Raw genomic sequence first — 24948 nt, 5'->3', positions numbered from 1 at the left:
AATGTATGTTATTCGTTTTGAAATAACGCCTGTACAGTAATACTTTGCAATTGCTCGAATCCGAGCAACAGGTGCACTAGTATAAATATAATACGTGAAGGCGATTTCTACGAAACACTACTCCTCCGTTAATAATGGACGGATTATTACAAACGATGTGTCAAAATGATGTATTTTTTTGTGTAGACGCCTCCTTTCACGAATTCCTGTAATAAAAGTCCTTGGGCTTTGCCCCCACAGACCATCAAAATCCCATTGTATTTCTTATGAAGAATAGATTTTGTTTACTTAAACAGACGAATCATTTTGTATTAATTGCATACTAAAACAGCTGTTCAGTGTTTATAGTAACACATAACACACACAAGAGAGTTAGTTTTCAGAGTGAGTTCGTTTTCAGTTTCGATAACTGGAGTGGAGTGATTGATTACATTGTCTTTGAGTTGACGCATTTTAAGTCATCAGAAATTATGACTGTTTCGTTTTGAAATAACACCTTTAATACTTCGTAATTGCTCAAATTCGAGCAACAGGTGCATTAGTTGTTCTTTAATCTATGCATGTATTGAATGTTAAAACTATACAGTATTGAAGTTTTTAAAAATGATTTATTTTTCCCATATTCAATCGAATCCAATATAACTTATGGTATATGTGCATATGGAGTCACCTCAAATTTGAATCTAGACCAGATTTTGACAATACAGAAGCAATCAATCAGAGCTATGTTAAAAATGAACAAGGATGATTCAGCAAAAGAACACCTTAAACATTTAAGGATCCTCACTGTTTATGGTTTGTATGTTCTTGACTGTATTATATGTTTGTAAAAAAAAATCAATCCACCAATTAAAGAAAACAATCATAACTTAATTGGTTTTCTTCCTATTTGACAAATAGATCTCAATTCGTGGAAATTACCCATTTGACAAATCATAATAGAATTATCAAATCATCATCAACTCAACCAATTAAATTTGGGGTGCCACAAGGTTCAATTTTGGGGCCTTTGCTTTTTTTGTGTTACCTTAAGAGCATGGAAGATACTTTAACCTACAAGCAAAATTCAAAATTATGTCTTTACGCTGATGATTCTACAGTAATTTGATTGTATCATCTAACTCTCCAGGAGAAACTGAAATTCTTACATATGTAGAATTAGAGAATATTGGAAACTATTTCTACAGTCATAACTTATTATTAAATTCACAAAAAACTAAATTTATAAATTTCAGAACAGCAAAGAACAGATGAATTACAAAAGAGCAAACAATAACCTACAACTCAAATAACATTCAAAAGGAAAATCAAATCAACTTTCTTGGATTAACAATAGATGAAAATTTGAATTGGGATAAACACACACAGAAAGTTTTAACCAAAACTGGAATGTTCAAAAATTTCCTTTTATTGTAATTTGAAATCCCTTAAAAGTATATATTTTGCACACATTCACTCCCATATTTCATTCGGTTTAGCATTATATGGGTCAACAAAAATATTAAATATGGATAGCATTCTGAAGCGACAAAAAGAAGCTATCAGAATTATGCTTAAGCTTAAACGAGACGATTCGGCAAAAGAACATTTTTTAAGAAATTACAAATTTTTACGGTTTATGGGCAATATATTTATTAAAAAATGTATTCTTATCGCTAAAAAAAATGAATCTGAGCAAGTAATAAATTCAGTGTATTCTTATAATTTTAGGAGGAGAAGGGAGTTTGTCCAGCCTCAAAAATTAAAATTTTTAGGAAAAAACCCTCATATGCTCGTAACGATTTTCTAAAATTTGTCCCTGAATTCATAAAAAGAGAAACAAACCTATCTAAATTCAAGAAAATTCTAAAAGAGCATATAACTTAATAAATCTAGCATTAGGCTATATTCTTTTGATGAATTTTCCACCTCCCATAAATAGAAATAGTATTTTTATTTTAAGTATTCTGACACTATTCACTGTACCACCAATGTACATGATTTACGAATAAAGATGTTTGAATATGAATATGAATATATTAATACACATAACAAAAATAGCTTTGTAATTGGAAAACATAAATTAGAGCTCTTCAAAAAAAAGACTGTCAATGCAGGACATGATTTAAAAAAATGTATTCCTCCGAAAATTAAAGCAGAAGAAAAACCCAACATTTTTAAAAAACGTCTCAAGGAATATTTAATGGACCTGTCCTTATATTCTTTAGATGAATTGAAAATGGCTTCATCATAGTTTTAAGCATTTAGTTTTAATCAATTTGACACTATTCATGTACAACCATGTATACTATGAATAAATATTCTTGACTATGACTATGACTATGAGTAATCTGGGTCCACAATTTTAATTTACAACCTCATCCATTAAAGTATATTTCTTCTGTTGTTACTATATACACCCTTTTGCCGTTTGGGTTGGCTATATAAATGCATGTCATGTAAATTAACATCCAAGTAAAGTTTTGATAGATTTATTTACATGTTACTATTACATGTATGGAGCCTTTTAAAAAGTCTGCTAAACAATTAAAACTCATTCTAGCTTCCCTTCCCACAATTTATTATTTCACTATAGTAGTATAGTGCTGTTTCACTAGCACTTATTACAAGTGCAACTGCAAGAAAGAGATTAATGAGATCCTTTAAGTCTACCATATAAAATAGCAACATATATCCACTATTAGATCCCTACTCAAAAAATAGAAATACTTATATTTTTAAATCTATTTATTCTGCTCCAGACTTTTGCCTCCAGTTGTTTGCAAATATCTGGAAGAAGTTGTGCAAGAAGTAATTGCATATAGGAAGAATAATGGTATTTCAAGGAATGATCTGTTCCAGTTTGTTCTGAAAAAGGAATCTGGTAAGTGTTCTTGTGTATCTTAGTGATTTTTTAAAATATTAGAACTCAGGGTGAAGTTCCGTTCTGAAGGGCTAATAGAAGAGCTAAGATCTAAGACCAATGCCTGTGTTTTAAAAAAAGTCAATTCACTACATATTTCAAATCCTAGAGTAGAGTCTCGACTATCCGCTCTTCAGTTACTCGACCTTCGGTGTTATGCCCTGTATATGATCGAGTACCATGAAATCATTTGTATCGGATATATCCAGACCAACGATATAATTTTACATTGTTGATACAGACAACCCATTTAGTCACCACAATTATTTTGGAAGATGCCCACCAGGGTATTGTCAACTAAACTTGATTGTAGGCTATATACATGGTGTTCATTTGAAAACTTTCCATATCTGTTTGTTGTGTGCAAAGGTAAGGCTTTTAACACTTCTTTGTTCTCATTTCCCCCTAATTTGGACATGCCAAATCCAATAAAATTATTTTCATTTTTGAAAAATGCCCCAAAAGGGCCCAATTCGGGGGGGGGGGGGGTGCTTTTTGAGACTTTTTCAAATGTAAACATGGGCTGTGTGATACATCAATTTAAAGGTCTAATCACCCCAATCATTTTGGTGCAAAAAATTAATTATCTTTAACCCTATTAACAGGTTTGGTCAAAACGTTTTAAAAAAGGACTTTAAAATTAAGTACTGTATACCAATTACCCTAACTAATGAACGGAACAGCGCAAAATTTCCTCCCAAGCATATTCTTGAGCTACTCTTTATGATAACTTGTAGTAAGGGCATTTTTCATGTTATTTTCTAATAAAAAAATCTCAACATTTGAAGAGTAAAAGAAAGCTGAAAACTAAAAATTCTTAAATAGCAAGGTATAAGAATTTTTTTTTGTTGTATCATGTGAAAGGTCCTTTTTTAAGTTTTCAGCATTCTTTTATTCTTCAAATTTGAGATTTTTTGTTTTAATTAGAAAATAACATGGAAAATGCCCTTAGCCTAATACAAGTTATCATAAAGAGTAGCTCAAGAATATGCTTGGGAAGAAATTTGGGGCTGTCCCATTCAGTAGTTAGGGTAATACGGTACTTATAATTTCAAAGTACTTTTTAAAAACGTTTTGACCCACCCTGTAAATACAATTAAAGATAATTAAATTTTTTTGTACCAAAATGATCGGGGTGATTAGACCTTTAATTTGATGAATCACACAACCCATGTTTACATTTGAAAATGTCTCAAAAAGCACCCCTACCCCCCCCCCCAAATTGGGCCTTTTTGGGAAATTTTTCAAAAATGAAAATAATTTTATTGGATTTGGCATGTCCAAATTAGGGGGAAATGAGAACAAACAAGTGTTAAAAGTCTTACCTTTGCACACAACAGATAGGATGGAAAGTTTTCAAATGAACACCCTCTATAGTTTCTGATTGTTGAGTGCACTTCATAGCACCTTTGATTATGTAATAGTACCTGGGGACCGAGCTTTGCTCGGGGGAAATCATTAGTTTACTCTGAAAGCAGTTTAGCATTAGAGATAGATTAATCCGTTCCCAAACTCTACACTGCTCGCCTTTACTACCTCCTTCACCACTCCCTACTTCGTGTATCTGTTTGCCCTCCTTCCCTATACCAGTTTAGAATTGCAGATACATATAATGCCACAGACAGTTCCCACACTCTGCACTGCTGGCCTTACTACTTCTTTCACCATTTGCTACGTCATGGACCTGTTCCTTCCCTTCTCATAGCATTTTAGGATGGAAGATAGGCCTACATTAATCTAACTGCCACACACGGTTCCCACAACTCTGCGATGCTAAACTGTTTTCATCTCTTTCCATAGCATTTTAGTATTATAGATAAACTAATATAAATGCCACAAAATATTCCCCAGACTCCGCACTGCTAGCCTTTAGTACTTCTTTCACAATTTCCTATGTCCCGGTCACGTTTCCTTCCCTTCTCATAGCATTTCAGTATTGCAGATACATTAATCTAACTGCTACAAACGGTTTCCAGTTCCAACTCTCCACACTGCTTTCCTTTTCTACTTCCCTTACCACTTCCTACGTCTTGGACCTATTTCCTCCCTTCCCATAGCATTTTAGGATTGCAGATACCTTCATTTCATTTAATTTAATTTCATTTCATTTCAAACAATCTTTTTTCTTTTAGTACATATTTACAGTACATTGAACAGTGTCGAAAAGTGATTCTTTATTATAACTTAAAACTGTTTTCTAACTTATTTCTACCATTTTTTTACCATTAAAAGAAGGCTATATTTATACTATTACAATAGAGATTCTCAACAGAACAAATAACAATCATAAATAAAATACCCCCGCCGCAGCAAACCTGCAGACTAAGCGAATTTCCATTTGACTGATTGGACTTACACTGAAATGTCTACTTAAAAATATAACATTAATTCCCTATATAAATAGAATTAGTTTAACATATACTTAGGTTTGCTGCATCAGGGAGGGTAAAACTGTTTTTTTTTGTAAAATGTTAATAGTTAGTCAACTTATTATCAAAATATCATATTCCTTGCTGAATATGTTCAAATATGTTCATAAATATGTTCATAAACAAGCAAACTACAACAGTTTACTTATTCTCCATAAGAATAACATGGGAATTTTAAATCTACAATTTTTTTGAATTTTCTCCGTAACCATTACGCGCATAATAACGCTTCAATATACTAAATTATTTGGTTTTTTTAAGCTCTACAAAGTGGTTTAGAAAGAAATTGCTAAATTTTATGTTTTTTGGGTCAAAAACGGGGAAAACCTATTTTTACCCCATAAAACCCCGTTCCCATGGTCCGATCAAGCTGGATCGCGAACTCGTTCGAATAAACGTAGGTTTACACGTTTGTACCAAATTTCATCAAAATCGGATCATTTTTGCTCGAGTTATCGTGCTAACGGACACATATATATATATATAAACATATAAATATATAAATATATATATATATATATATGAATTTGAACGGATGGTGTTTTTGGCCTCTAGGGACCTCAAAACAAAAAAAAAAATTGGTCCCGCGTCCAGGTCTTACCATGAGTACTACGGTAATAGCTTATTCCCTATATGGGAAATTCGCTAATAAGAAAGCAGTAAAATATTCTAAACATCCAAAAGCCCTTCAAGTCCCAGAAGGTTTTGAATTAAACTCTGGGTCAAGAAATTCTTATATATTATACAATGCTTTAGTCGTTATAAAATCTAAAATCTTTAAGTTTCCTTTTTAATATTCTTTGATTCGGCTCTTGTCTTAAGGTTAATGGTAATTTGGGGGAAAAAAAAATTCTCCAGCATAAGTAGGTTTATTTTTAAATAGTTCCAAATTATGTATTATGTAGTTATGTCCTTAATCTAATCGTCATCATAAACAGTTCCCACACTCTAGACTGCTCGCATTTACTATTTCCTTCACCACTTCCTACATCTCAGACCTGTATCCCTCCCTTCCCATAGCATTTTAAGATTGTAGATACCTTAATCCAATCGTCATAAACAGTTCCCACACTCTGGACTGCTCGCCATTATTACTTCCTTTATCACTTCCTACGTCGCGAACCTGTTTCCCTACCTTCCCATAGCATTTAAGGATTGCAGATACCTTTTTCTAATCATTATAAACAGTTCCCACACTCCAGACTGCTCGCCTTTACTACTTCCTTTGTCACTTCCTACGTCGCGGACCTGTTTCCCTCTCTTCCCATAGCATTTTAAGATTGTATATCTTAATCTAATCGTCATAAACAGTTCCCACACTCCAGATTGCTCATCTTTACTACTTCCTTTATCACGTCCTACATCACGGACCTTTTTCCCTCCCTTCCCATAGCATTTTTGGATTGCAGATATCTTAATGTTATCGTCATAAACAGTTCCCACACTCCGGACTGCTCGCCTTTACTACTTCCTTCATCCCTCCCTGCTTCGCGGACATGTTTCCTTCCCTTCCCATAGCATTTAAGGATTGCAGATAACGTAATCTAATCGCTATAAACAGTTCCCACACTCTGGACTGCTCGCCATTATTACTTCCTTTATCACTTCCTACGTCGCGGACCTGTTTCCCTCCCTTCCCATAGCATTTTAAGATTGTATATCTTAATCTAATCGTCATAAACAGTTCCCACACTCCAGACTGCTCATCTTTACTACTTCCTTCATCACTTCCTACATCACGGACCTTTTTCCCTCCCTTCCCATAGCATATTTCGATTGCAGATATCTTAATGTTATCGTCATAAACAGTTCCCACACTCCGGACTGCTCGCCTTTACTACTTCCTTCATCCCTTCCTGCTTCGCGGACATGTTTCCTTCCCTTCCAATTAAGGATTGCATTTAAGGATTGCAGATACCTTAATCTAATCGTCAAAAACAGATCCTACACTCCACACTGCTACCCTTGACCACAATGTATCGAGTAATCTTCAGTATAATCTTTTCTCAATAGTTACAACTGATGTTTTTCCTTTTGTACTGTATTTTGTTTTGCTTGTATACTGTGGATAGACAACTTACAAGTCTTTTGTTTACTTTTTCCTTGTTATTTAATTCAGCCAAGATGGTTACTTAGCACCCATAAGACTAATGTTAAAAAAATGTGACTTTCAGTTTCATTTTTCTGCGTAATTAGATTTTTGTTTTTGTACATTTGAAGAAAATCGTCGGAGCCGTTTTTGAGATCTTGGTGCAAGCATACATACATACATACAAGCAAACATTGCTCGTATTAGAGAATAGGATAGGATACAGTTGTAAGCATGTGTATTGTGAGCTCATCATACCTGCATACTTCACTACTGTACCTCTCAAATCCTATAGTCTCAATGCTAAAACAAAGACTTGTGGTTGACCAGTCAAACATTGCTCTTCCTAAACTTTGTAGTTTAAGTTATTTGTGATTGATAATGGTTTAAAAGAGAAAAAGCTAGTGGTTTCAAAGAAAAAAAAACTTAATGCCCTCAACAAATTTAACTTTGGAGGTACAAGTAAAAGTATAAAACAGGTTTACAATAGGGGGCCGAACAATTAACATACAGGGGGACAATTAAGTCTTTAGGACAGCTGTTGTAGCTTTAAAATGAAAAGAGATATCACAACCAAATTTGGCATATCATTACTGGTAATAGTAAGCTCATTTTTTGTGTACATGGTAATTGGACGTCACCTATAGGGGATGGCCCATAGGAAGTAAGTTGAAAATCTTAAAGGTAAGCATAGGTGAGGATATGTAGGCCTACATGAAATTAAAGGCCTGGTAAAACTAAAAACAATGCCGCAAACCAGACCTCAAATGAACAATCGAGCCAAAAATGGCAGCTGTTCAACGATATATTGAATTAACGATGCTTTATACGCTACCTCCTATTTTAAGACTGTAGTGGAAAAATTAAACCTAACTAACTAAAAAGAACTTAACACTTAACAGGACTAAATAACTATAATAACTTAACTGGAGTATTTTGCACAAATTTGTTAACAATTGATACTCTGTTTCCAGGGGATTTCAAAGAGGTAATGCATTTTGCTACGACCTTTTTCATTGAGGGATTTGAAACAGCTTCTATGGTAGCCAGCAGTACAATATACGAGCTTGCTATGAATCCTGATGTGCAAGAAAAATTATATGATGAGGTGAAATCTATGTACAATGAAAATGAAGATATTGACTACGAAACTGTTACAAACTCACCATATTTAGACAACATAATACAAGGTAAGCACTCGCACTTGTTGAAGAATAAAGATTGTTTGCCTTAAATGAGTAGGCTTTATTTAACACAATTCAAGTTATGGAATTCATAAGTAAGAGTTAAATCTAGAGAATGAAATAATGATTACAAACATTCAACATAAACAAATAAAATAACAATGTCCAACAACAGCTGGGAATATTTTCTATCACATTCTTCCCCGCTAATATAATTTAAAGTCTTTATGATGAGAAGGTAGTCTCTTCTGTCTTGAGCTTATCATCTCTGTGATTGGGTTTCATGAGCCTAAGGTTTGTAGAGGCTCTTGAGTTTTAGATTCTTCTATCACTTCTGCATCGGGATGAGATACATCTTGGGTTTCGTCTACTAAGTTTCCATCGTTATTAGCTTCTATTATGTGGTTCGCTGGTGTTAAACTATCATCAAAATCTGTACACTCAGCTTGTTTTCCACAAGGAGCTAAGTTGCGTGTAGACACTGTTGTCTCACGCCCATCTGGCAATCGTACATGAGCGTAATCAGAGTTTCCTTCCAGCAACGTCACCTCCTGCACTATTGGTTCATACTTAGAGTTTCTGATAGGACGTCTCATCAACACTTTTCCAGGAGTCATCAACCAGGTTGGTGTGGAAACACCATTTTGTGATCTTCTGGGATGTCCAAACATTCGTTCATGTGGCGTACAATTCGTGGCAGTACAAAGCAAGGATCAGATAGAGTGAAGAGCTTCATCCAGAACTAATTTTCACTTTGTCACGTCAAGTTGATAGTTCTTAAGGGCAAGTTCTACTGTTCTCCAGATTATACCATTATACCTCTCAACCTGGCCATTACACTGAGGGTTGTAAGCAGTAGTCCGGCTAGAAGCAATGTCTTTAAAGCGAGAAACTCCTTTAGTTATTTTGAAAAGAAAAGAAGATCCCTGATCAGAGTGGATGTAGCTAGGAGTACCGAACAATGAAAATAACTGTTTCAGTTTGCAAATAACAGTCGAAAAGGACATATCAGGACAGGGGTACGCAAATGGAAATCGTGAGTACTCATCAGTGGTTGTTAGCATACACCGATTCCTTGTAGAAGAGGGAAGAGGGCCCTTAAAATCCAGGCTAAGACGCTCAAACGGTGATGTTGCTTTTATTAATTTTCCATCATGTTTGAAGAATCTTGGTTTTACTTCAGAACATACCTTACAGGAAGCAGTAATTCTTCTTACCTCATCAAGGGAGTATGGTAAATTTTTGCCTCTGATCCAATGATACATACGAGTTTCACCAGGATGACACATTCTTTCATGGTATTGATGAAGTCTGTTCATTTTGTCGCTCATCGAGCACACTCGTGATAGAGAGTCAACAGCTGCATTCAGTTTACCAGGTCTATAAACAATATCATAACTATAGCTCGATAGTTCTAGTCTCCACCTCATGATTTTGTCCTTCTTATTTTCCCCGATATCTTAGAGTTGAACATGAAAGAGACAGACTTCTGGTCTGTTATTAGTTTGAAATGTCTGCCTAGCAAATAGTGTCTCCATTTTCGTACTGACTCCACGATTGCATATGCTTCCTTTTCAACCCAACTGTGCTTTAGTTCACTATGAGACAGAGCTCTTGAGAAAAAGGCTACAGGTTTTCCTTCCTGGGTCAGTGTTGCTCCTATTACAGTGTCAGACGCATCAGTCTCAACAGTGAAGGGTAGATCAGGATTTATGGGACTCATTGAGGCATTTTCAATCTCTTGTTTCAGTTCATTAAATGCATTTATAGCCGTTGCAGATACAGGGAAAGAGCTGGTTGTCAGATCTTTAATCTTTTCAGAAAATCGTGGGACATATCTTGAGAAATGGGAAAACATTCCTACTGCCCTCCTTAGGGATGATGCGTTTGTGGGCAAGGGGAAGTTCTTTAGAGGTAAAAGTCGATCAGAATCTGGCTTAATCGTTTTGTTGCTTATTGTATATCCAAGAAGACTAATAGATTTCATTGAAAAAGAACATTAATTTTCATTAATAGTCAAGTTATACTTACTAGCAGCGTTCATCAGCCTGTTTAGGTTCCTATCATGCTCCCTTTGTGTTTTACCACATACTGTTATCCTATACTCTAATACGAGCAATGTTTGCTTGTATGTATGCTTGCTTGCTTGCTTGCTTGCAGAAAGATCTCGAAAACGGCTCCCACGATTTTCTTTAAATCTTGTAAATAGTTTATTTTTGGCCTAAAAACGAGCTTCATGCAGTTAGAACTCCCAACAAAAATCTAATTATGTAGAAAAACGAAACTGAAAGTCACATTTTTTTAACATTAGTCTTATGGGTTGCTAAGTAACCATGTTGGTTGAATTAAAAACAAGGAAAAAGTAAATAAAAGACTTGAAGTTGTTCCACAGTATACTAGCAAATTACAAATACAGTACAAAAGGGAAAGCATCATTTACTAATATTGAGCAAAGATTATACTGAAGATTGCTCGATACATTGTAGGCCTAGTAAAGGCAAGCAGTACAAAGTGTGGGATCTGTTTATGACGATTAAATTAAGGTTATCTGCATTCCTAAAATGCTATAGGAAGGGAAGGAAACAGGTCTGCGACGTAGGAAGTGGTAAAGGAAGTAGTAAAGGAAAGTTGTCCGGAGTGTTGGATCTGTTTATGACAATTAGATTAAAGTATTTGCAATCATAAATTGCTATGGGCAGGGAGGGAAACAGGTCCGTGACGTAGGAAGTGATGAAGGAAGTAGTAAAGGCGAGCAGTCCAGAGTGTGAGAACTGTTTATGACGATAAGATTAGGGTATCAGCAATCATAAAATTCTATGGGAAGGGAGGGAAACAGGTCCGTGACGTAGGAAGTGGCGAAGGAAGTAGTCAAGGCGAGTAGTCCGGAGTGTGGGAACTGTTTATGATGATTAGATTAAAGTATTTGCAATCATAAATTGCTATGGGAAGGGAGGGAAACAGGTCCGCGACTTAGGAAGTGGCGAAGGAAGTAGTCAAGGCGAGTAGTCCGGAGTGTGGGAATTGTTTATAACGATTAGATAAGGATATTGGCAATACTAAAATGTTATGGGAAGGGAGCGCAACAGGTCCGCGACGTTGGAAGTGGTGAAGGAAGTAGTCGAAGCAAGCTGTCTGGAGTGTGGGAACTGTTAATGACGATTATGGTATTTGCAATCCTAAAATGCTATGGGAAGGGAGGAAAACAGGTCCGCAACGTAGGAAGTGGTGAAGGAATTGGTAAAGGCGAGTAGTCCGGAGTATGGGAACTGTTTATGACGATTAGATTAAGGTATCTGCAATCTTTAAATGCCGTGGGAAGGAAGGGAAACAGGTTCTTGACGTAGGAAGTGATGAAGGAAGTAGTAAAGACAAGCTGTCCGGAGTGTGGGAACTGTTTATGACGATACGATTAGGGTATCTGCAATCCTAAAATGCTATGGGAAGGTAGGGAAACAGGTCCGCGACGTAGGAAATGGTGAATGAAGTAGTCAAGGCGAGTAGTCCGGAGTGTGGGAACGGTGTGTGACGATTAGATAAGGGTATTGGCAATTCTAAAATGCTATGGGAAGGGAGGGAAAAAGGTCCGTGACGTAGGAAGTGGTGAAGGGAGTAGTCAAAGCGAGCTCTCTGGAGTTTGGGAACTGTTTATGACGATTAGATAAAGGTATTTGCAATCCTAAAATGCTATGGGAAGGGAGGAAAACAGGTCCGCGAAGTAGGAAGTGGTGAAGGAAGTAGTCAAGGCGAGTAGTCCGGAGTTTTTGAACTGTTAATGACGATTAGATTAAGGTATCTGCAATCCTAAAATGCTATGGGGAGGGAAGAAAACAGGTCCGCGATGTAGGAAGTGGTGAATGAAGTAGTCAAGGCGATCTAGCCGGAGTGTGGCAACTGTTTATGACGATTAGATTAAGGTATTTCCAATCCTAAAATGCTATGGGAAGGGAAAAAACAGGCTCGCGACTTAGGAAGTGGTGAAGGAAGTAGTCAAGCCGAGCTGTCTGGAGTGTGGGAACTGTTTATGACGATTAGATTAAGGTATCGTATCTGCAACTTTTAAATACAATGGGAAGGGAGGAAAACAGGTCCGCATCGTAGGAAGTGGTGAAGGAAGTGGTAAGGCTATCAGTGCAGAGTGTGGGAACTGTCTGTGGCAATTACATTACAATCCTAACATGCAATGGGAAGGGAGGGAAACAGGTCCACGACGTAGGGAGTGCTGAAGGAAGTAGTAAAGGCGAGCAGTGTGGAGTTTGGGAATGGATTTATGTATCTGCAATACTGAGACTGCTTTCAGAGCAAACTAATGATTTTCCCGAGCAAAGCTCGGTCCCCAGGTACTGTCATCTAAATAAGCAAAGGTGTCATTAAGATTTTCTGCCCTGATTATGCCATCAATAACTCTCTGGAATGCAGCAACTCCATTTGTCACCCCATAAGGATTTCTGGTAAATTGATACAGCTGACCACATGCTTCAAAAGCTGTAAAAGGCTTATCTTCAGCCTTGATCGGTATTTGATGGTAAGCGCTTTTTAAATCAATGGCACTAAACACTTCATAGTTAGCAACTTTATTGACAATTTCTTCAAGATTTGGGATTGGATAAGCATCGAAGAGACTTGTAAATCTGTTTATAGTGTTAGAGTAGTCTATTACCATTTATGCTTCTTATGGTTTTCGGAGCTGGTAACAAAAGCTTGAGCTCTCCATGGAGATATACTTGGTTCTATTACCCCTTCATGCAATAGTGAGCGAATTTCTTCTGAAATAAACTTTTAATCTGTTACTGTATGACGCGAGATTTCACAGAAATAGGGTGACAATCATGTGAAATATGCTTAAATAGTGAAACTTGTGCAACATTTGTAGCAGCTACAGATACTATAGCAAGAGGAGATTCGGGTCCGCCTAATGTGAGTTCTAATTTAGAATGACGACTGAGTAAATCATTACCTATTATCAAATCACAACAGAGGTTGGGTAAAATGCACAAAATCACATTATTGTATGAGTTACCAAGAATCTTCAAATTAACTTTGCATTCACCTTTAGTTTGCCCAAGTAGCAAAAATCGTTGGCCCTACGTTTCTGTCGATCGTTGGCCAACGGTATGTTTTGGCACTCAGTCTTACGGTTGGCCAACCAACCAATTTTTGCGGAAGGGCCAACCATCCCATTGGACATAAACATAAAAAACACAAAATAATAAAGATTTTGTATGCAAAGCATAATTATGAGTTGAGTAAACTGATTAAATAGTTAATACAAACTTATTTTGAAAATAAAACTAAATAAATTTTTTTGCCCGGGACAGGTCTCGAACCCGGCACCTTCGACATATGAGCTTCACGCCTTACCTCTGAGCTAACTGTGCTTGTTGAATATGAGTGTTTTCAAGTGGTGAAAGAGTAGCCGACAGGTGCAATGGTCACAATTAATACACTAAATATTTTTGATGCTACAGTATAATACGATTCTGTTTAAGCCTCAAGTAGTTGAATTGTTTTTCTGGTAGTTGGAGAGGATACTAGTATTTGAATATAGATTATTTAATTACCATTAGATTAGTAGGCTACTGTTATAATTGATTGTTATATAATTAATTAATCTTTTCTCTATAACTATTAAAAACTTGCTTAAATAAGTTAAAGGATATTAAAAAAAAAATAATTATAATAATTATTATATGTTAAGCAGGTGTTCCCCACTGTATCTAGTATCACAACATCATCTGACTACATTCATTATTGATCCAAATTTTTACAATAGTATTTGTCTTATATTCTGCTGCCATAACATTTATGTACTTTTAAATAAATCAATTTGTTAAAATTCGTTTTAGAATGTTTTATACTTAAACCCAACGAATGCCCAACGATTCTTTCCTTTGTAGGGCCAACGAATACCAGTTTCCGTTGGGCCAACGTTGGCAAATCGTTAAAATTTCTGCCAACCATTTCCCAACCGTGCCGACCATTTCCCAACGTTGGGCCAACGATGTGTGCAACTTGGGTGAGAAGTTAACTCAGAAGCAGCCATTGATACTTGACTAATTTTAGAAGGATAGGTTTTTATTTTCAGTTGATTTACTAAGTCACTACTCAGGAAACTAGTGGTACTACCAGTGTCAATTAGGGCTTGAGCTGCTTTACCATTTACTGGGACAATAGCTTTTGAAAGACCTAGGGGATAACTTGAAGAACAACTTACGTGGCTTATGACTGATGAAGTTGTATGTTTAATTTTTGAGTTTTGACCAAAACTTGATTTATCTATTTGAGAGGAAGACTTGCATACCTTAACAAAGTGGCCCTTTTTACCACAACCGTTACAGTAAGAATTTGTTGCGGGACAGTCATTTCTTGGATGTCTATTGAATCTACAGAAGAAACATTTATTTACTCCCAGAAGTAGCAGCTATGGTTGGATTTGTATCATCGTCTTGAACGATTGAGTTTTCTTGTTTTAAAACAGAATTGAGATTTGAGCTGGGTTGATATAAGAGGGCTTGTTGTTGTGCACTTTCCAAACAACGGGCCTGTTCATAAGCATCTCGAAGAGGCAGCTTAAAGTTCTCTAGCAGTCTCTGGCGAATATGTGGAGCAATCAGACCATTTACAAATGCATCTCTAATGCAGTCATCTCTATTTTCTTCTGCAGAAGAAGCTTTAAAATTGCAGTTTTTGCTGAGTATCTTTAAAGCTTCTAGATATTGGTCAACTGATTCTCCTGGTTGTTGCTGACGAGTAGATAACTTATGGCGAGCAAATACTTCGTTCACTGGCTTACAATATAGATTTTTAAGATTACCAATTGCATCTTTAAAATTCAAACATTCACTGATATAAGTATATACTGAAGGCACCATGTAGTTGATTAGAAGTTTCAATTTCTCAGATTCATTTGCTTCTATCACTTAATAAAATTTGTAAATGTCCTGAGCCAGTGATTCCATTCCATCGCTGCTGTTGAAGAGTTTGGATCTATTGAAAGTTTTGCTGGAGCAAAATGTTTTTCCATGATTGAAGATATTGTGTTAAATAAATTGTTGAAGAATAAAGATTGTTTAATTGCCTTGAATGAGTAAGAGTTAAATCTAGAGAATGAAACATCAACATCCTACTAATATTATAAATGAGAAAGTTTGGATGTATGGATGGATGGATGTATGTTTGTGACAAGTAAATGCAAAAAATATTGGTCGGATTGGGCTGAAATTTGATATGATGATAGCTCACATTCCCGATTAACATATAGACGAAAGACGCATTCTTATCTTAAAAGTCCTTTCAGGCTCCGCCCCAGTGGCTCTGGAGTTTCCCATGTTAACCTTATGAGTAATCGTTTTTAAAAGGAATAAAAGAATTTTGTCAGCTGTTTCAACTACACAAGTTGGTTCTATGATATTGAATAGCATTAAAAAGTTACAAGGTTTACCAACAGGGTGCAGTACTATTATTTATTTACATTTATGGCAACAGCTAACCTATTAAGGCCATAAAGGTAAAATTTTGTTTTTAAAAGGCTTAGGTGTAACTATTTTATCAACAGATGTAAAGATCAAAATGTTTCTATTTCGTGTTCTCATCCCGTTGCAAAGCACGGGTACAACAGCTAGTAAACAAATAAAATAACAATGTCCAACAACAGCTGGGAATATTTTCTATCACAGCACTGACACATATCACCAAGCACATCAACAAAAATGTATTCATAAATCCATACTCAAACTGCTTTATTAATTGAATTAGCTTCTGTACCCGTGCTTCGTAACGGGAAGATGTACTATATATAACGCCTAATCCAAACACGTGTTAAGTAGTTTGAATTTATAAACAAAAAGGCACCAAATTTATACAAAAAAGTATGACCTACATTTAAATGTCTTATTCTTAACATTAAAATGTATCAGTAACAATCATCATTACTTACGGCTATAGAATCTTTCTTTAGTTTCATAATCAATGATATAGTTTTAGAAATAATTCATTATTGTGTAATAGCTATTTACGTTACATTTAATTTGTTTGGATCAGCTGTCTGCAATTTACAAATAAGCATTCAACAGTTTTGATTGTCAACATTGAAATGACAACACAAAGGTAAACAAAGGCTGTGAATTTTCTTATGCCCCCATGGAGTTTTGAAAACTTCACCTCAAAACTTTGGACATCTAATTAAGGGGCGTAGCCCGAGAAGAACTCAGGGAAGTGAATAGGCCTATGACATTCCTAGATATGTGGACTATCGGTGTGTTTAATTTTGGCTATATCGGTTTAGTATTTTAGTCGTGGAAGCCGCACTGAAAAACAGACGCCCCCTCAATTTTATAATAGTCCCTAGTAGCACAAATATATATTAAATACATATGAATAAATATATTTAAAATCTATTTAATATATCTCAAGTGTGTATTAATGTCAATTTAATATAATATTTAAAATATATTATATATATAAAAAATATGTTTTTGAATCTATTAAATATTAAAAAAATATGTTCCAATAATATATTTTAGGGAATAATATTTAAATAAAAAATTTATTTAATATCTCTTCCAAACATCCCATGAGACCTAAACATAAAAACATAAAATAATGAAGATTTAGTATGAAAAACACAATTATCAGTTAAGTAAATTGATTAAATAGTTCATAAAAACAAATTTTGAAAAAATTACTGGATAAAACTTTTTTAGCCCGGGTGGGTCTTGAACCCGGATCCTACGACTTATGAGCCTCTTACCTTACCTCTGAGCTACTTGTAACTGTTGCTAGCACTTGTTTTCAAATGGTCAAAGAGCGGCCGTCAGTTGCAATGGTTGCAATACTTGAACATTTTTTGATACTACAGTATAATATGATTCTGTTAATCTGTTTTTCCGTAATTCGTTTCTTAAACGGTCGCCAGTCGCTAGCACCCTTTTCTAGCCAATCATTAGAGATTTCTATGATCACATTCACTGTCACATATTGCAATTTAAAAAATAAAACCCATCAACACTTCTTTTCGTTTGACCCAAATGTAGCTGCCGAACATGTATACTGCCTCTTAACCGTATGCGTAATTTTTTCTTTACGTGCATGATAGAGTGACACCATTCAGAGTACGTATTATTATTAACATAATTTTTACACTTTCACATTAGCAATTATCATAAAACAATGCATGTATAAATTGATAGACACTATAAAAAACAAAAAGATGCAAATTATTTATTTGCTAATTATAAAAGATTATAATCCTATATTACAATAGCCTATATTCTACAAATATATTATTAGTTTATTCATAAAAATAAATGACGTATTTCAAAATATATTTATAAATACTTTAAATATATAATATAGTTTCAAAAATATTTTATATATATATTTAAAATATTCTCAACACATATTTTTTTTAAATATTTAATATGAAAAATATACATATAAAATATGTATATTATAGATTCTAAACTTATTTGATCAATATATATTATGAATCTATTTTATATATTCAAAACATATATTTAATTTATATTTTGCATTGCTTTTTGGTAATATTTTAAATATATATTTGAATATATCAAACTGTTATTAAAGATATATTATTAACATATTTTATTCGAGGTTCTATCAAATACAACTTTAAATATATAAAATATTTATAAAATACATATTTGTGCTACTAGGGGTACTAGCTGTTGTACCATAGCCACCTTTAATACAGTTGTACCCGTGCTTTGCAACGGGAAGAGGGCACAAAATAGAAACATTTTAATCTTTACATCTGTTGCATATAATAGTTACACAACCGCCAACGCTTTTAGAAACAAAATTCAAGTTTTATGGCCTTAATAGAAACGTTATGACTTTTAAATCTGGTAAGTAGATTTAATGGTATACCACCATTTTGGTTTTGATTAATTTTAAATATTGTGTAGGCTGATATGAGAAAAATTGACCAAATCTTGGATTAAAACTTTCACATACGACTTACCTTCATCTCCCTTAATTACATATCTTTTTATTTATGATTGACATTTTAAATTTAAATTTTGAAGTTGCAAAAATACTAAATATTAAATTTAAATAGAAATTTTTTTAAATTTCACTCATCTTCATATTAAATCACAAATCCTTCCATCTTCAGTTTCTTCACTCAAAATAAATCATTAGCAAAACTAAGTCAGCTGTTATAAACTTTAGAAATTGTTATGCCTTATCAATACAGTCTTTTGAAATATTAAAGAAACTATATCTATACTATAAAAAAAATTTAACAAATAAATTAGCATTAAAGACAGCAGACAAAACTAATATGATTATCAAAGCACCGATAACTAAAAAATGTAATAGCAAATACATAGTTATGTTTCATTGCATCTCTGATTCTACTCTACAAAAATATCAACAAACAACTTAATATACAATCCAGTTCTTTTAATCAGTTCCATCGTCCATTGCCATTAAATTTTCACACTTACCATTAAGTAAACATAGTAACAGATATTTCATTGATTTGAAAAACAAAAGAACACTATGTACTGCTTAGTTTTATGATATTTTCTTTGGTTTAATTTAATCAGAGGTGTGGCAAAACACAAATAATAAATTTATCAAATAAAGTAAATCAATGTGAACTGAAAGCTATGTTAAGTTAAAATAAGAGTATTTTGTATTACCATTTGATAATTAAATATAGTTACACATATACAACAGATTTTAGAACACAAAAATCATTGATGTACAATTTAGTTATTGATAATATTCTTTAGTTTAATTTAAACATAGGTTTAGCAAAACACAATAACTAAATTTACCTAAATATACATATAAAAAACTATGTGATGTGCAAGTTATGTTAAGTTAATCTAACACATGTTAAGCAGTTTGAATTTATTTAAAGTAGCCTCCAAATTCATAGAAAACATCTATACATTGTAATTTTCATACGGTTTTCATGAAAACATATCAATAACATTATTTGCATAACTTAGACGCTTTAAAAATCCAAAGCAGAGCCGGAGTTGATACAGCACCGGTTATAGAATCTTTTTTTCCTATAATCATTGACAGTTTTAGAATAAATAATCCATGATAAAAGGTTAGATTAAAATAAACCTACCTCATAGTTATGGAAAATATTATATTTAACTTCTTTGTATGAGCTGTCTGAAGTTGTGAAATATGCAATTTAGCAGTTCTTCTTGTTTACATTGAAATGTCAAAAACAAATGCAAACAAACATTATTAGTGTTCTAATCGAAGCCATGGAGACCAATCAATATTTACTTTTAAAATCCTCACCTCAGAATTTTTAAAGCCAAAGGGGCAAAGCCTACGTTTAGTATTGAAATGTGAATAGTCCTATAATGGTCCTTAGTATGGTAGCTATATTTTTGTAAAATTTAAGCCCAGTTGGTTCAGTAGTTTTTGCACCTATTAGTAACACACATACAGACAGACACCATTAGATTTTTATATAATAGTATAGATATAGATAGAAGATAGTGTCCCAATTGATTACTTATAGCAAATATTCTGTGCTTATAGTCAAATAACTAGCTGTGTGCCCGCGGGGATCTTATAGTAGTCAGTTGAATGTGACAAAAATCACACAATAATGTTGGGTTTTTGGATATTTGTAATTTTATTTCGTAGGCCATGTATTCTATGGAAAAGTAGGGCCTACTGGTATCAAGGATCGTCGTCGTAAAGGTTGTTAGATTAATTAAATAGGTAGGCGTACGTACCCAAGAGATGGGCTATGGGCCTATTGGCTGTATGGTCCAGCGATTGCATTACACGGTGAGTAGGAACAGAAAGTGACACATTGAAATACCCCCGCCGCAGCAAACCTGCAGACTAAGCAAATTTCCATTAGCCTGATAGGATTTACACTAAAATGCCTCCTTAAAAATATCATATTTGTTCCCTATTTAAATAGAATTAGTTAAACGAGTACTTAGGTTTGCTGCAACAGGGATGGTAAAAAGGTGGTTTTTTTATGTTAATAGGTTAGTAAGAAATTAATCTATTTTCCAAATTCGATCAAAATATGTTCATAAACAAGCAAACGACAACAGTTGACTTTTTCTCCATAAGAATAACATGGGGATTTTAAATTTACAGTTTTTTGGAATTTTCTCCGAAACCATTAGGCGCACAATAACGCTTCAATATATTAAATTATTTGTTTTTTTATGCTCTACAAAATGGTGTGAAAAGAAATTGTAAAATTTTGTGTTTATAGGGTCAAAAATGGGAAAAACCTATTTTTACCCCACAAAACCCCCCACAAACCCCCGTTCCCATAGTCCGATCATGCTGGTTCGCGAACTCGTTCGAATAAATGTAGGTTTACACGTTTGTACCAAATTTCATCAAAATCGGATGCTTTTTGCTCGAGTTATCGTGCTAACGGACACACACATATATATATATATATATATGAATTTGAACGGATGGTGTTTTTGGCCTCTAGGGACCTCAAAACGAAAAAATAAATCGGTCCCGAGTCCAGGTCTTACCATGAGTACTACGGTAATAGCTTATTCCCTATATGGGAAATTTGCTAAAAGCGAGTTTAGCATCATCCGTAAACCTCTGTTACAATCACCCACTGCAGTTGTGATTTCTTTTACTTTACACTTTACACAACCGCCATTGAAGCGCCGTCAATGAGTGGAAACCTTGTTTGTAAGCTATTGGCGACGATCATTAAGTGTCCCAGCCATATACAACACTGATTCAAGGTCTTTTTCTGGTTATCAAAACTCAAGAACAATTTTATACACAAAGAATTTCTGGTTCCTGACCTGGATGATGCCTAGTTATTTAATTTCATTTACGGTTACACTATGATATTGCACTTGCGATTAATTAAATCCGTTATGTAAGAAACACGTTTTTAATCTCACTGGGTTGGTATTTGCTTTCAAAGCGTGATTCAAAATGGTTGCGGTATTTGTAAACAACATTTGTAAACATATCAGTGACATCTAGAAAAAATAATCTTGATCCAAACAGCTGTTCGTTATTTCATAGATGATTATGTGATAAAAAATGGACGAAAACTTGACAAAAATCGCACAAAACTGCATTCTTGAATGTCCGTAATTCTATTTACAAAGTAGTGAGGCCATATTTTAATCGCTAAAGACACTCTCGCCAATCCAGTGAATACATTAAAATGTCTTGGATCTTGATAGGTACTCTCGTTTTCAGGGAGAAGACTGCGTAAAATGCCATCTTGAGTGTTACAGACAGACAGAAAGACAGACAGACAGACAGACAGAAATAGAGATAAGACTAGTTTCTGCTTCTTTAATGTATAAAACGTAAAAATAACCTAAAAATATATAATTCTGAGCAATATGTACAGACAAAACTCTAATTTTATTTATATAGACAAATTAATTTTAAAGGAAGCAGGAATTAAGTTCCCTATTTTTATGTATCTGCCTTATAATTTTTTGCAAGAATAAGGATATCAGAATATCATTTTTCATTACAAACATTATTAGGAGAAATTATTCGTGATGTGGAAAGCGAAAAGGGACCTCTTGTCGTCGATGCAAAATTTTCAGTAAGGCCGATATAAGTAATTAAGGTCAAAAATATCAAAATTTGGAAAACTTTAAAGTCCTTTAACTTTAACAAAGAAAATCTTTTGTCTTGAAAATCTCCAACGCAAGATGCATTGGACTTGCACCAATTGATTCGGAATCCAATAATGAATTCAAACATATATATAACTCAAAACAAAATCGAAAATTCCCGGCAAGAGGTCCCTTTTTTCTATCTACATCACTTTATCCCTAAACAGAAAAGGTTTATCTATTATTTTATTTAAGGATTTCAATTCAGCAACTACGGTAAATGTTTCAGAATCTCAAAGAAAGTATCCAGTTTTGTACTACATGGACCGGTTATGCACAAAGCCATGCCACTTGGACATTGATGGAAAATCTGTGGAAATAGAAACTGGAACTCCAGTAAGTTTCTAATTATTTCTCAGAATTAAGGATATCAGAATTAAAGATGCACATAGGCTCTTTATTTAAGCAGTAAGTTTAAAATTTACGACAACTAGTTTTATAAACCAATTTTATAAACGGGCAGACTGGGTAGGCCTAGCCCAGTCACTTTAGGTAAGAACATAGACATGACAGATGTAAAGCTGATTTTTTGCATGGTGATATTATATAATAGGAAGGGTGTTTTCTGAAAGTTCCCCGAATTTCCCCCCCTTGCTTCCCCTTAAAGTTCCCCCTCCCCCCAAACACGAGGTTGAAAGTGCAGTGTTTTACTAAATCACCTATATCTTTTGATGTGAACAAGCTATCAGCATAATTGTTTTTTCTTTGAACTCCCCGTTAAATTTATTTCAATAAAATAACCTTACATGTAGCATTATCTCTATTGGGTGGGGTTTTATATGTGATACAAAATAAATATTATTTTATTTAAAACGTTAAGTTGTAGATTAGGCCAAACGTCAGATTTGCAGTAGGTAGTACGTCATTGTAACAAAACTTTTTACCTATTTTATGAACTTTCCAAAAATGTATAACAATATATATTTTAATTTAAATTGTTACCGAATGAAGCCATTTAAATCCATGCTTCAAACAGCCACAAAGCGCACTAAGCGGATCACTCCAACTTGACCAGTAAATATTACTATCTATTCAATATATAATTAAGTTTTAAAAATATTTGTAAATCTAGAGTTCTACTGGACCGATTTTATTAATTATTGTGTCGTTGGAAAGCTTATCTCGTGTAGATTTGCAAATAATTATGAAATTTTGTTTTTGTTATGATTTATGGTGAAAAATCAAAAAATTCTTTCCATAAGAAATACATTGAAAACTGTGTTTTAAACACTTTTTGTTTGGGTGCGAAATTTGGCTGCTTACTTAGAGTATTTTCAAGAAGTGCATGGTACCAATTTGTAGGAAATTTTATCCTCTTTCAGAATATTACCTTCCACTCTGGTCGATTTCCTCACTATTTAAAAGTTATTTGCAAAAAAGCTAAGCAACCTAAGTTTCTGTTTTCAAGTTTCTATTTGTAGCCAGCTTTTGGCTGCCTTTAATAAGTATTTAAAATGTACTGTTATGGTCTTGCGGCGACCATAACAGTATATCTTGTAATTGTGAATACATTGAAAAAGTAGATTATTACAAATATTTAGGTGTTTATCTTGACTACCGAATGAGGTGGTCAGAGCATGTAGATTTCTTAAAGAAAAAGATTCGTAAATACATATATGCTTTTAATCAACTGAGTGTCATTTTGGACGAGGAGGACGTAAAGAGAGCTTATTTCGCTTATGTACAATCCTTGATTTCATTTGGTATTATCTGCTGGGGAGCATGCTATCACACCACCTTGGAACCCTTGAATGTGGTCCAAAGATCAATTTTGAAAGTAGCTTTTAGAAAAAATAAAAGGTACTCCACTGATGCGCTATTCCGTGAGACGGGAGTATTACCAGTCAGACATATTTTCATTCAGTTTCTTCTTAGTCACACATTCAAAAACTCAAACACGATCCTTACAGCAGTCACACATCAACACTACACAAGATATTCACACAATGTTGGAATATCTGTCCCTCAGCTACATAAGTCAGTTCTAACTACCAACTGTTTTTATGTTGCTCAGATTCTATATCGAAATCTAATTCAAAAATATAATATTCAACACATTTTTAGTTTACCCTCAATACAGAAATTCAAAAAACAGATGCTTGTTTTACTGCACACGATTACCAATGAAGAGGCCGAAACTTTGATCAGACCTAACCTTACTTGACTCTGACTAAACAATCCTTGACCCTTCGACCCCCTCGCCCTCACAATGTCTCCTGTCTTAGATTGCACTGGCTTTGGTTGTCGTCGCCGACATTCTCTTATCCGCTAAACGATCAAGTTAAATTAACAAGGCTTAACAACCTTCCCAATTTTAGTGTGTGCCCTCAATTTGCTTAGACTGATAACAGCCAGGCCTACGCACAGGCACCTGCCCTTGTAGGCCTATCCCATAAGTAAGGCAAATTTTATTTTATTTTAGAAATATTGTACTGTTAGTTGTATAGCTACTCTCTGTTTTAGTTTATATTCTTGGGATAAATAAACGTTTTTCATTTCATTTCATTTTATAAAAATGCATAGTAGTTATTTTAGTACATTTTATTCTCTTTCCGAATATCACATCCACTTTGGTCGATTTTCCCTTCATTTAAAAGTTATTGGCAATAAGCTAGGTTATCTCCAAATTTTAAGTGGTGAGAAAATTCTAAATTAGATATGTTTTTGTTAAACTTTGTACAACTAAATTGATTGTATA

The 24948-nt window shown here is 34.2% G+C and overlaps 1 protein-coding gene across 2 annotated transcripts in view; it reads left to right on the top strand.

The window, feature by feature from the left end:
• Window positions 1-24948, top strand: part of LOC128985769 (cytochrome P450 6k1-like) — a 42430-nt gene that overhangs the window by 8901 nt on the left and 8581 nt on the right. For both annotated transcript variants that reach the window (XM_054405626.1, XM_054405624.1), the window contains 3 exons: window positions 2742-2863; window positions 8395-8610; window positions 22480-22586. In XM_054405626.1, the coding sequence (XP_054261601.1) occupies window positions 2742-2863; window positions 8395-8610; window positions 22480-22586 (445 nt within the window). The remainder of the gene's footprint in view (window positions 1-2741; window positions 2864-8394; window positions 8611-22479; window positions 22587-24948) is intronic.

Source organism: Macrosteles quadrilineatus, unplaced genomic scaffold (assembly GCF_028750875.1).
Source record: "Macrosteles quadrilineatus isolate MER2022 unplaced genomic scaffold, UCM_ALF_1.0 Scaffold_2__2_contigs__length_208266976, whole genome shotgun sequence".
NCBI classification, from domain to species: domain Eukaryota; kingdom Metazoa; phylum Arthropoda; class Insecta; order Hemiptera; family Cicadellidae; genus Macrosteles; species Macrosteles quadrilineatus.
Note: the sequence above shows the minus strand (reverse complement) of the source record. Positions and strands in the feature narration are given on the sequence as shown.